The 15,675-nt window shown below is 44.0% G+C and overlaps 1 protein-coding gene across 3 annotated transcripts in view; it reads right to left on the reverse strand.

The window, feature by feature from the left end:
- usp25 (ubiquitin specific peptidase 25) overlaps window positions 1-15,675 on the reverse strand; it is a 45,710-nt gene that overhangs the window by 18,263 nt on the left and 11,772 nt on the right. For all 3 annotated transcript variants that reach the window (XM_028594766.1, XM_028594765.1, XM_028594767.1), the window contains exons 4-14: window positions 12,848-12,971; window positions 11,279-11,441; window positions 10,008-10,094; window positions 8,256-8,393; window positions 5,213-5,289; window positions 4,503-4,576; window positions 2,680-2,831; window positions 1,051-1,178; window positions 832-927; window positions 534-698; window positions 60-298 (exon numbers count right to left, since the gene is read on the reverse strand). In XM_028594766.1, coding sequence (XP_028450567.1) covers window positions 60-298; window positions 534-698; window positions 832-927; window positions 1,051-1,178; window positions 2,680-2,831; window positions 4,503-4,576; window positions 5,213-5,289; window positions 8,256-8,393; window positions 10,008-10,094; window positions 11,279-11,441; window positions 12,848-12,971 — 1,443 coding nt within the window. The remainder of the gene's footprint in view (window positions 1-59; window positions 299-533; window positions 699-831; window positions 928-1,050; window positions 1,179-2,679; window positions 2,832-4,502; window positions 4,577-5,212; window positions 5,290-8,255; window positions 8,394-10,007; window positions 10,095-11,278; window positions 11,442-12,847; window positions 12,972-15,675) is intronic.

Consider the following 15,675-nt stretch of genomic DNA (forward strand, 5'->3'; position numbering starts at 1 on the left):
CAGTCCTACACAACAGAGACGAGCATAAAGGGCTGCAGGCAGGAGGCAGGTAGACCTACCACGCGTGTCATTTTCCACTTCACTCCTCCAGCGATGCAAGCAGCCCTCGAGCACCCTCAACTCTTCGTCAGTGATGTGGCGCGGGGCTGGGTGCATTGGGAGGTCGGGAGGTAGCCGGGACTGGGTGAAGGGCTTATGAATGGGTACTCTCTGCTGCTGGGCTGCAGCGGGAGGTGCACTGAGACCTGAGGCGGGGCCCGAGGTCTCTAGGGCAGGCAAGGAGTCCTGCTCGGCTGTGCTGCAGGGTGAGAGACACGGTATATCAAATACTAATAAAAAAAAAAAAAAAAAAAAAAAAAGAGGGGTTTAGGATAACAATATGAAAATGTTCTTGCATTAGGCCCATTGTTTCCATTTGCACGCTCCCTTTACTCATCTGCCTCATCTTCACCTGCTTTACCACCCCTGAAATGATGGAAAAGAGGAAAACAGTGACATCAAACAACTGTTATGTTATCTGTTATGAAACTTGCCTTGGTGGGGGAAGCGGTTGTCCTGTTGTGCCACCGGGAGGAGCTGAAGAGTCAATGTCTTCCACTGGGGAGGTGCACAATGGCTTGCTGGAGGCAAACTCCATTGCATACTGGAGGACATCTGCCAGAGGAAACCTCTTGGGGCCTGAGCCATAACTCAGATACCTGAGAGAGAATAGAGAGAGTAAGTGTCAAAGAGATGCATGGAAGCCAAGGGAGAGACAAATAAGAAAAGAGGGCATAGTGAGAAAGGAACAGACCTGGGCTAAATAAACAGTTATTGGTGGACAAATAGTACCTCTCCAGTCGCTGCTGAAGCAGCGTCAGATGCTCTTTCAGCCTCCTGATCTCCTCCCTCTTGATCCTGGTTATGTCCCTGTTCCTGTCCATGTACCTAACAACACAAAGTCCACAGCACAGGCTTCAGTCTAAAAGAGACTTGGGATTAATTGTTATTTACTGCAGACACAAATACTGTAGATTCCAGAATAAAGTCCAGCGCTAATATTTCTATTACCTGTCCATGTAGAGCATAGAGGGGAACTCAAGCTTGTTGTGGATCTTCTCAGGTCGCCCCAGTGCTTGGTTGAACTCAAATCTTGACAGTTCAAAGGTCAACACAGGAGGGAGTTCTGTAAACCAGTGCTGAAAGAAAAATTGGATGTTGACCTTGAGATGGATTCTCTGTATCGTGTCAGAATATATTATTTTGGTAGGGCTTGATTGTAATTTAGAGTAGGGCTGGGTAATATATCTATGAATCAATTTTGTGATATGACACCATTCACCGTTTGTGAAAGCAACAATAGTCTACTAACTAAAATACTGTCGCAAGATTGATTGATATCAAGGTATCTGGTCAAGGATAGATAGATAGATAGATAGATAGATAGATAGATAGATAGATATTAGAGGTGTTGAAATTAATCAAATAATCGATGCATCGTGATGCGGACATGGACAATTGCAATTCGAGAAGAGGAAATAAAACACTGAGAAACATTGAGAGACACTAGAATAGTTAGCTTGGAGAAGATCTAAGTGGAGTAACGAAAGCTGAAGAGGAACAGCAGTGGTTTAGAACTAGTTTTAGCTAGTGTGCCTGGCTAAAGTTGGAGCCAACGGCGGAGAGTTGCTAATTTGGAGGATGCTGATTTTTGACCGGAGAGGACGACAGCGTGTTTCCCTGCTGAAGAGGACTTAGCCGTAGCTGGAGACTGGTTTTTGTTTTTGTGATTGAGCTGTGTTTCTTGAACTAACAGTTAACTGTAAGCTGGATTCAGTCAAATATCCTATATGGCTTTAATAGATTTTTTTTTTGGATGCATCGTGATGAATCGAAGACATGATAATCGTAATCGAATCGGTAGATCAGTGAAGATTCACACCTCATATATATAGGTGTGTGTTATATATTATATGATATTTGATTTTCTCCATATTGCCCAGCCCAACTTTAGAGTAGTTTTTCTTTTAACGTTCACTTGTCACAGAACCCTATAACCAATTTTTTTTTTGCAAAATACCTGTCTAAGATGATTTTTATTTTTACATTACATGTCATTTAGCTGACGCTTTTATCCAAAGCGACTTACAATTGCTATATATCATTGGTTGATGTATCGCAGTGGGAATCAAAGCCAGATCTCCCACACCAAAGGCATGTGTTATATCCACTGCGCCATCATGCGATTTAGATTTGACCTGCATTTTCCTGGGGGAAACCCTGTATTCCTATATGATGTGAATGGAGTGTCACTCCTGCTCTGTCTCTAACGCTCCCTCCCTTCCTGCGTCCCTCGGGATGGCTGGGGTTTTTCCAGAGAGCTGGGTACCATACTCATCTGTGTACTGACCTGGTAATTAGCTGCTCCCAGCTGCTGTGGGACAGCCAAGGCCAGGCTACAGCTAACCAGAGGTCACACCCAGAATAGCATAGGTGTGACATAAGGGCAAGGAGGTCAACCCTTTGGAGAGGATCCACCACGTAATCCCAAATGTTTAACGCTTGGAACGTATGAAGCAGTATGAAACTTAAGGCCATTACTTACTGTTAAGTGCACGTACTGCTTTTCATTCAGGATGAAAACAAACTTACATTTCCATTAATACTTCCCCAGCAAGTTTTAACTGTTGTCATACTGACCTCTTGACCAGACCTGGCAGAGTTCTCTGCTGAGTGCAAGGACTCGATCTCTCCCTCAATCATCGCTGCCTCGAGACATTCGTGGAGATCCTTGAAGCCATTCACCTGCAGCGGGTACTGCCCAAACATCTCTGTGTTTTCAAATTTTTTACCTGTGGAATAACAAACACACAATAGACAGATGAGCACTGATAGTCATTATTGCTGACCTACCTGAAAAAGGGTTAGGGTTAACTTTAAAAGTAGATGTGTGCACTCTTTTTTTTCTTCCAACCAACTACTTACAGCTGTGTCATCACCATGCCAGAGAGAAAGGGAGAGTGCATCACATACATCATATCACATACATTGGTTCCAATGTGTGCCAGAAGAGTTGGAAAGGCAAAGAAAAGAAAAAGCAATAACACGAGCCATTTCACACTCGTTGGCATCAGAGCTGATTTGCACTTGTTCAGCAGTCACTCACTCATCATTAAACAGCTGTACAGACCTCCCCGCATCAACGCCTGACTGTTGCTGGCGGACATGTAGATGAGGCATTAAGGTCATCTTGTGAGCAGCAGAGTCCACTGGCCCAGCTTTTGGGGGCTCTGGGCCAGTGTTGTCATGCATAATAAGCGCAATGTCAATCAGCCATCAAGGTCTTCCGCGATCAATGCAGCCGCTCTCCTCTTTTACATGGACCACATCTCATTAAGACAAGGTCATCTTTCATTACTAGAGGCAAGGGCTGGCGTGCTTTCTGGCTGCTGCAATCAGACCATGCTGACGCTTTAACTCTCTGGGGTTCTCTAGCTACGACTCACTTTCTCTCTTTATTGGTTTGAATTTAAAGCTATAGTGCGTAGTTTCTGTCGCCCCCAAGAGGAATTCTAAGTAATGACAACAACACTGTCGGCGCGTCCACATGATACAAGCCTTTGGTGACCGCCCATCCTCCATGCAGCAGTGACACAGAGGATTAAAAAAAACGATGGACTCTTCAGAAGAGGTAATTATCTTGTAATTTGTATGTCCTCTTTGTCTCCAAAGCTGAACGCCGCTGTGGTCCTTTCTCAGCGGTGACGTAAAACTCATTACTCGAGCTGCCAGACTTCACAATTTTGTAAACAGTTGTACTGAGAAATACAGAGAGAGTGTGTTGTGGAGCTGATAGGCTGAATTAGCTTTGTGTCAACTAATTTGGCAATGGCTTGAATGTAACGGACGTTCATTAATATCAAAAAGTGTTTAAAGTGCCCATATTATGAGAAAAAAAAACAAAAACATCCATGCTTTTTTGAGTGAGATACGGGTTTCTGAATGTGTCCTGCCTTCAGTCTCCGGCTGAGCTGGTCAAAATCGGCAGGGCTTTTTACGTCACTAGCCGAAACGAGCTGGCTAACCGCAACCGTTAGCATGCTAGCGCTAGCATGCTACCTCGTTCTCAATGGCAAAGCACTGCTACAACACACACACTTTCACCATAATCTACAAAAGAACTACTTACATGTGCGCCCTCGTTTAGAAAAAGTTTCCCAGCTAATCCTGCCTTGTAACTGACCGAAGTTGGAGAAACAGCCTCTTTTACTGTCTATGGAGCTAGCTGACATGATCTACGATCTGAGCTACTGCGCATGTGCGATCAAAGATAGTACAGAAGAAAAGATCTCTCACTTTGTAGCTAAAACAGATACCTGAACACAGGGTGAAAAGAGGAGCTGCAGCAATGTGCAGTACAACAAAAATATGGTGTTTTTTGAAAATTAAACCATGTAAACCTTAAAATACAATTATGAACCTGAAAATGAGCATAATATGGGTGCTTTAACACCTCATCTCACCTTCCAGGACACCCACTGCAAGGAAGCGGCCATAGAAAAGCTCCACCATGGGGTTCTTTGGCTTCTCACCCTCCCTGAAAGCAAAACAAACAAACGCGTTGTTTAAAGGAATTTGATTCAGTTCATTTGTACAATGTACATTTGATTCTCGGCTTCAAAATGTGGTGCCCCTCAATCCTAAGCGGGATGGATAAGCACATAAGAAGCTGGGTCCAGACTAGTTTAATGATAGACAGATTATTTTAAGAGGATGGAAGAATCAAGTGGTGCCGTCAATCCAGGAGTGGGCTAATAAAATGGCTAGGGTGGCAGCGTTTGAAGAAATGTGATAGAAACGGTTTGCCAGATTGGATGTCTATATTAGAAAATGGGGAAAGTAGCTAAACTTTCTGGAGGCCTCCTAGGAAGATTTGTGCTGTGGAGAGACGTGTATGATGGGCTCATGGTGTTGTCATTTATATTTGGTTTTTGGTTTATTGTCTATTTTGTTGAATATTCTTGAATATTGTAGTTACTGTGTCATGTTTTTTAATTTTTGTTTGGGTGGATGATGATGACGGAGGGGAGGGGGGATGTGTTCATGTTGCGAGGTCATGTTTTATATGTTGTTAAAAAATTTAAATTTGGTGCCCATTAACACCAACAAGCATTTGTCTACTGCATGTCCATCTTTTTAACATTGACCTCTGGATAGAGAGAGCTGGCGTTACCTGTCTTCTTCAGCCTTCATCTGGAAGGCGTCCTCCAGCCAGTCCAGCAGCTTGTGGGTGAACTCGCTCACATCTTGCTGTTGAGAGAAATACACACATAGATACAAAGGGACCAATTACACAGACGGCCTTTGGGACACTGATGTCACGGAGTCAAACTATAGGACTTAACTGCGCCTGCAAGCAAGACAGTACAATCAGTCAAATCAATGTTATGTCTGTCATCTGCCGATTAACGCTGAGCTTTGGGTGGGAGATAACTCGTCTTAGCCGAGGAATTTTGCAGATTGCTGAACTTCAAAAAGGAATGTGCATGCCAAAGGCCATCTCTCAAAGACATCAATGCTAGCCGTTAATTCAGGTCAACGCCCATCTGACTAATACACCGAGTAGTGACATGATTGACGAGGGGAGAAGGCAGAAGACTGACCTCGGTTAACCGCTGCAGAGACACTGGCTTAGAATGAATGCTTATGTAAGGAGAAGAACAGAACGGTTTTGTACAATTGACATGCGTATGTCACATTATAGGATATATGCACAAACAGCTAATTCCTAGTCAATATTATTTTTTGCAAAGTTCAGAGGGTTGGGTTTGAGGATTAATAGTTATAGATCAGAGAGGTTAAGAGTCTCGGATTCAGTAGGGCTGAGTCAGTAGAACGACCATGAAATTGAGCAGTCAAGTCTGAGTGTGAAAGGACTCGGCACAAGAGGGGGGTAAAAGGTATTAATATATGTGCAAACAGCAGAGAAGTGCTTATTTTCTATTAGGACAAAAGAGGAATGAATAATTACACACGCAGATGTTTCTACAGGAATTATTCACATTTCGGAAGTATGACTGTCTGCCAAACTGACTGAAACACTCATGTAGTAGTGGAAAATATGTAAAAAAGGAACCGCGTTTGTACACTTTACCCTATTTGTAATCAGTATATAACCTGTGAGTCTCAGGAAGTATAATTAACTTATTTACAAAACAAAACCGATACAGACATGGTAATAAGAAATCACTGAAACTATTAATAAAACTCAATAACATATAGTCATATATGTGTATATATGTAATATGGAACAACAAATAAAAACAGCACTTAATTTAAAGTCATTTAATAATAAAAAAAGGCTTTCAAAAACGGTCTGTCTTTAAAGCTGTATATAATAGTAATGGACGATAGAAACGATATGCAATATAAACGATACGAAATTGGTCTACGATAGAGATTTTAATCGCCATAATGTATGTTGATGATGCAATCTACCCGCGAAGGTTAGAGCCAAAAGCTGCAACGCGTCATCGTCATCTTGAGTAAACATGGCCGAAAGCGAAACGGAGGAGCTGGTGAAAAAGACTGGTGCAACATCCATTATTTGGACTTGATTCAGATTTAAGCAGCTACAACGGACCTGTTGTCGAGCCGTACCATGGAGCCTTTCATCAGCCTGACCATTCACTATATAACGGATGATTGGAATCTTGGCAGCCGGTGTCTGCAGACATCGTACTTCCCTGCTGAACATACGGCCCTATGTGTGTGTGTGTGTGTGTGTGTGTGTGTGTGTGTGTGTGTGTGTGTGTGTGTGTGTGTGTGTGTGTGCACATGCGTGTGTACAAGTGTGCTCAAATGTGTTACATTAGGCTGCAGGTAAGAAACTTTGTTTGAAATATGTTTTTATTTAAAGTATCTGTGCATCTTTGCCTAATAATAAGTACAGTGTCTGTTCCTTAACTAAAAAGACACCAGTTTTTCCCTGTTCTCTGCATCTGGGGTGGCATTTAAGAACCAAGGACTTAAACTAAGTGTAGTGCCTTTTAGAATGATTTGCACTGAAGGAAAGAAACCCAATACTTTAAGCTTTTCCTTTATTAAAGTCTCTGCAACTAGTGTACTTGAATTTTATTTATCTGCAACATTATGTTGTATAATTACAGTTTTGCACAATAAATGTTCTCAAAACTACATACTATGTTTCTTTCTCTTTAAAAAAAAAAAAAAAAAAAATACATTTAGCAGTTTGGCTTTCCTTAGGTTCTATGTAACCTGGTCTGAAATGGTTCTATTACAATTAATATATCGTGATATATATTGTTATCGCAAGAGGCTGCAATGTATATATCGCCCATCCCTACTGCAGCATGTTTTAAAAAGTGCATTCAAAGCATGTTAAGCTAACATTAGCACTTAACTGGCTGGACCTTTCATTTGGCTAAAGGTGGTAGCATAAGGAGAGATTTACTTATTACTAAATGTATCAAAGCCTATTTATTTAGCACCTTTATACAATGGTTAGTGAAATGCAGTGCTTTGCAGATGACTGAAAAGCTGATAATAAGAGCGACATGGCCAATGGGTTTCCTTAGTATATGTAATGGACCTGGTGTTTAACTGTATCAACAGCAGCACTCCGGTCAAATAGTACAATAAATAAAAATGGGGCTTCTGTCAAATATTTCAAATTTAATATAGAAAAAAGGAAGCCAGTAGGGCTTACTTCAGGCCCACAAGGACAGTTAAAATGCCTTTATTAGTTTAATACATTTCTGATTTACTGTTCGAGTTCAGGAAACTAACTGCATGAAAACCAATTTCTCTAAAGATGTACTTAAAATTGGAAGATTAGAGATTGGTCTGTACTCTGTAAGTGTTGATGGACCTAGACTACTTTTTTTTTTTTTTTAAAAGGAGGTTTTTCTAGCAGTCTTAAATGCTATAGGGACAACATTGATTAATAATTGTTAGGACCTCTTTAGAGACCAAAATAAAATAAAACAAAAAAGGAAGTTGGTATTGGGCAGGTGGAAGACTTTAATATGTTTAGTACTTTTCCTGAGGAACTCAGCATCTACCATGTCAAAACCATGCCATGTGAAGCTGTGTGTAAAATGTGTGCCGTCACTTTGATTTCATCAGTAGGAGATACTTCTGTAACAAGAACATAACCTCTCACCTGCTTGCAATAATGACGTTCTCTTCATTGAACACTGCCTGTACTAAGTGAATGTTATTATGCAGAGGCGGTATGGCAGAAAGAGGCTTACCTGCTGCGACTCACTGGACTTGAAGGCATCTTTAAGGATTTCCACAGCTCGTGACGGATCCACATATTTCCTCTTGGAGCCCACCATGAGGGAGAAGAGGTTCCGCAGCTCCTGCATGAAGGGCAGGTTCCTGTGTTCCTGCTCAGAGTAAAACATGAACAAGTATATTAACAAAAAATAATAGTATCACCAGCCTTATACATACAAAAAATGAATGCCATAACACACTCATGTAGTTTGACAGACAGTCATTAACTGAAAAAGAACATAGTACATAAATAAATCTAGGAATAAATGAAGCCACAATTTAGTAAACTTAAGACATTTAAAATTTTCAATAGTACAGTACCAGTATAAAAAAGTAGTGCAATAGCAACTGAAATTGGCAACACTAGTGCCACCCCTTGAAAAAGAAAGCCTTGCGTACTGTATGATACTATATACTGTGTTTAATTGGTATGTTCCTGTGTAAAATATTGCCAAATTGCAGAATTTTTGCTACCATAAACTCTAAGTAACATTACACAAAGACGGTTTAGAAAGAGTATCTGTGGTTACACTCTCCGCTAGCAGATCAAAACACAAATCAATTCTTCAAGCGCTCTAAAGAAACCGTAGTTGCCAGTGGCTGCCACTAGCTAACCAGGTCTGACTGTCTCTGCTGTGTCCCAATTCAGGGGCTGCAACCTTTGCGGTCTTCTGTGGTGGCGGCACAGCGCAACTTGCTGTGTGAGCTACTATTTTGGGGTGGTAAAGAAGAATTGATTCATGGTTTGGTTTGCTACTGTAGAGTGTACAAGAGCTAATGTTAGCAAACGGCTGTTTTATCCAGGTGAAACTACTTTAAAAGTAGTTTTTTTGTCGGGGCTTCATTACGTAGTATCAGATCGGTGCATAGACTTGCGTACTAGCCTGTACCGATACCAGCATTTTAGGTACAACTCTTTATTAAATACCCTCAATAAGCCATTTGAAGAGCATGGTAAAGGTCATGGACTGAATCACGTCACTTTTTTTAACAACAGTGTTTCCGTAGTTCTCATCTTTACATTGTGCAATATCACCATAGTGGCATTATGACAGAGAGATACAGGGGTAACGTGACTTAGCGGTGCATTATAACACTTATTTTCTGTGCTAGAAAGTCAGGGATGCCGATGTAAGGATTAGATTCTAAGCTCTAGCAGTTGCATACTGCTGAAGTGAAAGGTCAGGGATTAGAACCAATGGAACTGACATGAAGAGATGACTGCCCCAAACTACACTTCCACAGCAGAGGCTTAAGCCAGATTAGTGACAGGCTGCTAACCCTGTGGTGAGCCCTCAGCATGGTTTTGACCGTCCATATTTCCCCTACTGATAACTATTCTGCCAATGCGGTGGTGAGGACAAATCGAAACACACGGTCTCTGCATGTTCATGTCTGTTCTGAAAGAGAAATACTTGGGTTTCATTAAACATTTCACAGAGGGTAGGGATTCTTGTAGCTTGCTAGCGGTGAGTTTACATGAACTATCAGGGGCAAAACACTAAGCTGCTGTGAACTTAGGGCACACTCACACAGCTGCTGAACGGTGGCTCACAGCTCCAAACCCTCAGAGCTAAAGCACTGCTAGCTGTGAAAGGCTATAGATGGATATACACACAACTGAGGTGAGGTCGCACACACACTGAACTAAAAATCATTACACTCTCACTTTGTTTTTGCGGTTTCATTTACCTCTGTTGAGGTACTGTGAAGAAATCTCTAACCTTTTGGTTGCGAGGCAGGTCGTGGACGCGGGCTGGCGGAGAGTAGTTGAGCACCAGCCTCTGGAACTCCAACAGGTTGAACAGAGACTTGAGGATGAAGAGGGATAAAGACTAGGTTAGTAACATCCAACGATAAAGACATACATTGTTTCATGTCAGAGGACAATCAAGGTTAACTGCAGCGAACAATCTAGTGATTTCTTAACGTAGAGAGGCCTCATCAAAGTGCATACAGTATAATGCCTTAAACCTCTTACAACGTGTGGCATTCCACTCTGTAAAGCTACGATGCTGCAGCAACAGCTATAAGGTTTCAATTTTGTATAATTATTCACACTACTTTACCTGCATGCTATATGTGCAAGATACTGCTTCTCCCTTTGTCTCCGCATTTCCCCAATTAAAACAAATGTCTTAATCAAAAGCTTATGCTCTCTGCAATAACATTAGGACCACTCTTCTAGCAATTACAACCAATGCAAGTCAATCTGTCACATGCTTCTGCCAGCTGTAGTGCATGAAACAGAAATAAAAGATTGATTATACACAAATAGGACATAAACCTGACCCCTTTACGCATTACTTGGAATGATATGTTGACAGCGTTTGTTGCATCATGTGATACAAGTTCTGAAAAACAACCTGAGGTGATGGAGGAAAGTAAGGAAACGCACTGTGGAATGTTTAACATAACAAAGCACAATGACATTTAATATGCCAGAATATTAAACTCAGTTTTGCGCGATTATGTTACATGTAACAAAAACTGCACACATTGAGGGAAAGCATGTTCAACCTTTCACAGCTATTACAAGAGCCACTTGTGCTCACTGCTTTAACTTCAGGTCATGGTGTTTAATTTCTGTTTTGAATGTGAAAGTGAACATAACAGTTGTCGAGTTTTTCGATATCTTGTTATAAAAAGAAAAAGTTGTTTACTTCTGTGCTTGCACTAAGTGCAGCGGGGTCAGGTACAAGCAGTGCCTTCTTCTCATTACACACAGGGGCCAGGCACCATGTGATGGTGTATCCAGTGTTCATCTGGCATATTTCAGATCAGGTCACAGTCTACCACTGACATCACCAGCATAGAAGAAAGTCTTTGTGACAGTTGGGCTAAAATGTTCCAGCATTTTCTCCAGCATATAAACATTTAGATAACTCTCTTATCCATTACTACTTAGGAAAACTGCAGCAGACTAATGCATTGATTCCTGATCGATGCCTTCCACCTGGTCTTGGACAATCAGTGAGTATGTGTGTGTGCCTACCTGTATGACAGCACTGAACCAGCAGGTATTGCCAACATTTTTCAGCCCCACAGGACAGGTATCTATCCTCTTCCTGTCATACGGGTTGGGTGAATCGCTCCATACTTCTGTGTGGGTCCGCTTCAGACTTGCCTTGTTCTCTGCTATGCTGGCCTCCAAAACTCTATAAGAGAAAGGGGAAAAAAATTAAAGAAAGTAAGAAAGAGAGGATGCCAAAACCTTTTTTCTACCAAATGATCTCAGCATTGTCAGACCTTTCCATAAATACATTTGAAAGGTCCAGCTCAACCCACTAGTGGTAGCGGAATTACCTGCTTTATGTACAATTCAATTTCTTATGATTTTTTTAAAGGTGGTTCCACAGTAGGTGGTGCCGTCACGCACTGGCTCCCCTGTTCTAGTTCATCCCGCATTCTATCTCCTAAAAAGTGCTATTTTCAAACTTCTTCCCTCTCATTCTTCATCTTGTCATGATGGTCCTTAGTCTTAATGGGGTTCAATTGAACTGCCTGATTGTGGCTCCTTAGCATTGTACTTCAGTCAGGTCATATTGTACTTTATACTAAGATTTGTGATTTAAAATGTAATACTCATAAGGCTTTTATTCTCCGTTTATGAGGACATAAAAAACGAATTACATGAATGACAACGTAGGTGACCATTAGCAATGCCTTGGACGGTGCATGAAAGGAAAAATATGAGGTTTAAGTGGTGACTTTAAATATTAATTCCATTCCATTTTTTCCACATTAAACCTCAAACCTAGTCTGGAAATGTTCCAAATATCCAAGACCCAAATTTCAAAACTGCATTTCTTTTAACACAGTTTACTTATCTCTAAGACAGAGATGATTTGTTCTTACTATGTAACTATCATGTGATGTATTAGATGAGTAACAGATTAGACTCTGTTGGAGTTGTTGGGACTGTAGAACACTCTGTCCACATGGTGTTACAGATTGATGCTTCTCTTACCTCAAACAATCTTGAGTACAGATCTGGCAGAAAACAGATATACGGGCCCCAGAGAGCACATAAACCCGACAACAGCCAAATGTTGGCCTGCCATCAAGTTACTCGCAGAATTAATGTTAATTAGTGACAGCTGATATGATCTGCCACCGGCGACGTTTGTCATTTTAACAGGTGACGGAGCACAGTCAATCACTGGTGCAAACCAATCATTTATCACATTCATACAGTCAAATGTGTACTCGCATGTGGAGCGACTAGCTCGCAGAGTTGAGCCCGGCTGTCACTAAGGAGAGCAGCGGTGCAACTCTAGCAAGTCGAGGTGGACAAAACACAGCAAAGGTCAGGAAGGAAAGGATCAGATTTTGATCAGCTGTATCTCTACCCAATACGATCCGTTAAAATATGCCTGGATCGGCCCCGATACCGATGCTTAGAATCGGCTCGGGACATCCCTGATTAAAATAGAGGTCTTGTGTTTTTATTTTTCTTCTAAAGATTGGTGCAAACTGTTTTTTTTCCTGCCTGTGTGGTGAGATGTTGAGTCCAAAATTTCTAGGCACATTTCTTATTAGCGAGTAATGCTGCTGAGCCCACCGGCTAATGGCCTGCTCCTCATCAGTGATGCCTGTCTCCCTGAACGCCCGGTTGGACTCCTCCAGGCTGAGGGCGATAGCCCTCTGCAGGTCATCTTTATCATCCCCCGTCAGGTCAATCACATCTGCATTAAAGAAAACACAAACAAGCTGTAATTTGATTTGCATGAACACCCATTTTACCTTGGTTCATACTCAGACAGCTTAGGGAAGTATTGAAAACCCTCTAGTTTTTCACATTTTCTTTCAAATTGAAATTGAGATTTGAAAGAATGCGATTAGCTAATTGTGAAGACCGCCATTAATCCAATGTGCAATATTTTGTTGAAATAAACGAGGTAGAGATGGAGTGACCCTGCCCGGAGGAAGCTCGGGGCCCCCGTCTGGAGCCAGGCCCAGACGGCGGGCTCGTCGGCGAGCGCCTGGTGGCCGGGTTTGCCACGGAGCCCGGCCGGGCACAGCCCGAACAAGCTACGTGGCTCCCATCTCTCCAGCCCATGGGCCCACCACCTGTGGGAGGAACCGCTGGGGTCGGGTGCACTGCCACATGGGTGGCAGTGAAGGTCAGGGGCCTCGACGGACCAGACCCGGGCAGCAGACGCTGGCTCTGGGGACGTGGAACGTCACCTCTCTGTGGGGGAAGGAGCCGGAACTGGTGCGGGAGGTGGAGCGCTACCGGTTAGATCTGGTGGGGCTTACCTCTACACACAGTCTCGGTTCTGGAACCGTACTCCTGGATAGGGGTTGGACTCTTTTCTTCTCCGGAGTTGCCCAGGGTGTGAGGCGTCACAAGCCCCCGGCTGAGCGCCGCTACGTTGGAGTTTACCCCGGTGGACGAGAGGGTCGCCTCCCTACGCCTGCGGGTTGTGGGGACAGGAGTTCGGAGTATTCGGCCTTCTTGGAGACCTTGACTGGAGTCCTGCATGGGGCTCCAGTGGGGGACTCCATTGTTCTGCTGGGGGACTTCAACGCGCACGTGGGCAATGATGGAGACCCCTGGAGAGGCGTGATTGGGAGGAACGGCCTCCCTGATCTAAACCAGAGTGGTTGTTTGTTGTTGGACTTCTGTGCTAGTCATGGATTGTCTATAACGAACACCATGTTCGAACATAAGTGTACCTGGTACCAGAGCACCCTAGGCCGAAGGTCAATGATCAATTTCATAATCGTTTCATCTGATCTGAGGCCGTATGTTTTGGACACTCGGGTGAAGAAAGGGGCAGAGCTGTCAACCGATCACCATCTGGTGGTGAGTTGGGTCAGGGGGTGGGGGAAGACTCTGGACAGACCTGGTAAGCCCAAACGTATAGTGCGGGGAAATTGGGAACGTCTGGAGGAGGCCCCTGTCCGACAGACTTTCAACTCACACCTCCGGCGGAGCTTTTCGTGCATCCCTGTGGAGGCTGGGGGCATTGAACCCGAGTGGACAATGTTCAAAGTTTCCATTGCTGAAGCTGCGGCGAGGAGCTGTGGTTTTAGGGTCTTAGGTGCCTCAAGGGGCGGTAACCCACGAACACCGTGGTGGACACCGGTGGTCAGGGAAGCCGTCCGACTGAAGAAGGAGTCTTTCCGGGATATGTTATCCCAGAGGACTCCGGAGGCAGTTGCAGGATACCGAAGGGCCCGAAGGGCTGCAGCCTCTGCCGTGAAAGAGGCAAAGCAGCGGGTGTGGGAGAAGTTTGGAGAAGACATGGAGAAGGACTTTCGGTCGGCACCAAAGTGCTTCTGGAAAACTGTTCGCCACCTCAGGAGGGGGGAAGCGGGGAACCATCCAAGCTGTGTACAGTAAGGATGGGACACTGTTGACCTCAACTGAGGAGGTAATAGGGCGGTGGAAGGAGCACTTTGAGGAACTCCTGAATCCGACTAATACGCCCTCTATATTAGAGGCAGAGCTGGAGGATAACGGGGGATTGTCGTTGTTTTCCCAGGCGGAAGTCACTGATGTAGTCAAACAACTCCACAGTGGCAAAGCCCCGGGGATTGATGAGATCCGTCCAGAAATGCTCAAGGCTCTGGGTGTGGAGGGGCTGTCCTGGTTGACACGACTCTTAAACATTACGTGGAAGTCTGGGACGGTGCCAAAGGAGTGGCAGACTGGGGTGGTGGTTCCCCTTTTTAAAAAGGGGGACCAGAGGGTGTGTGCCAATTACAGGGGTATCACACTTCTCAGCCTCCCTGGTAAAGTCTACTCCAAGGTGCTGGAAAGGAGGGTTCAGCCGATAGTCGAACAATGTGGATTCCGTCCTGGTCGTGGAACAACGGACCAGCTCTTCACTCTCGCAAGGATCCTGGAGGGAGCCTGGGAGTATGCCCAACTGGTTTACATGTGTTTTGTGGATTTGGAGAAGGCGTATGACCGGGTCCCCCGGGAGATACTGTGGGAGGTGTGCATGGGGAATATGGGGTGGGGGTCTCTACTCAGGGCCATCCAATCTCTGTACGACCAAAGTGAGAGCTGTGTCGGGTTCTCGGCAGTAAGTCGGACTCGTTTCAGGTGGGTTGGCCTCCGCCAGGGCTGCGCTTTGTCACCAATCCTGTTTGTAATATTTATGGACAGGATATCGAGGCGTAGTCTGGGTGGGGAGGGGTTGCAGTTCGGTGGGCTGGGGATCTCATCGCTGCTCTTTGCAGATGATGTGGTCCTGATGGCATCATCGGCCTGTGACCTTCAACACCCACTGGATCGGTTCGCAGCCGAGTGTGAAGCGGTTGGGATGAGGATCAGCACCTCTAAATCGGAGGCCATGGTTCTCAGCAGGAAACCGATGGAATGCCTTCTCCAGGTAGGGAATGAGTCCTTACCCCAAGTGAAGGAGTTCAAGTACC

Source organism: Perca flavescens, chromosome 13 (assembly GCF_004354835.1).
Source record: "Perca flavescens isolate YP-PL-M2 chromosome 13, PFLA_1.0, whole genome shotgun sequence".
Classification (NCBI taxonomy): Eukaryota; Metazoa; Chordata; class Actinopteri; order Perciformes; family Percidae; genus Perca; species Perca flavescens.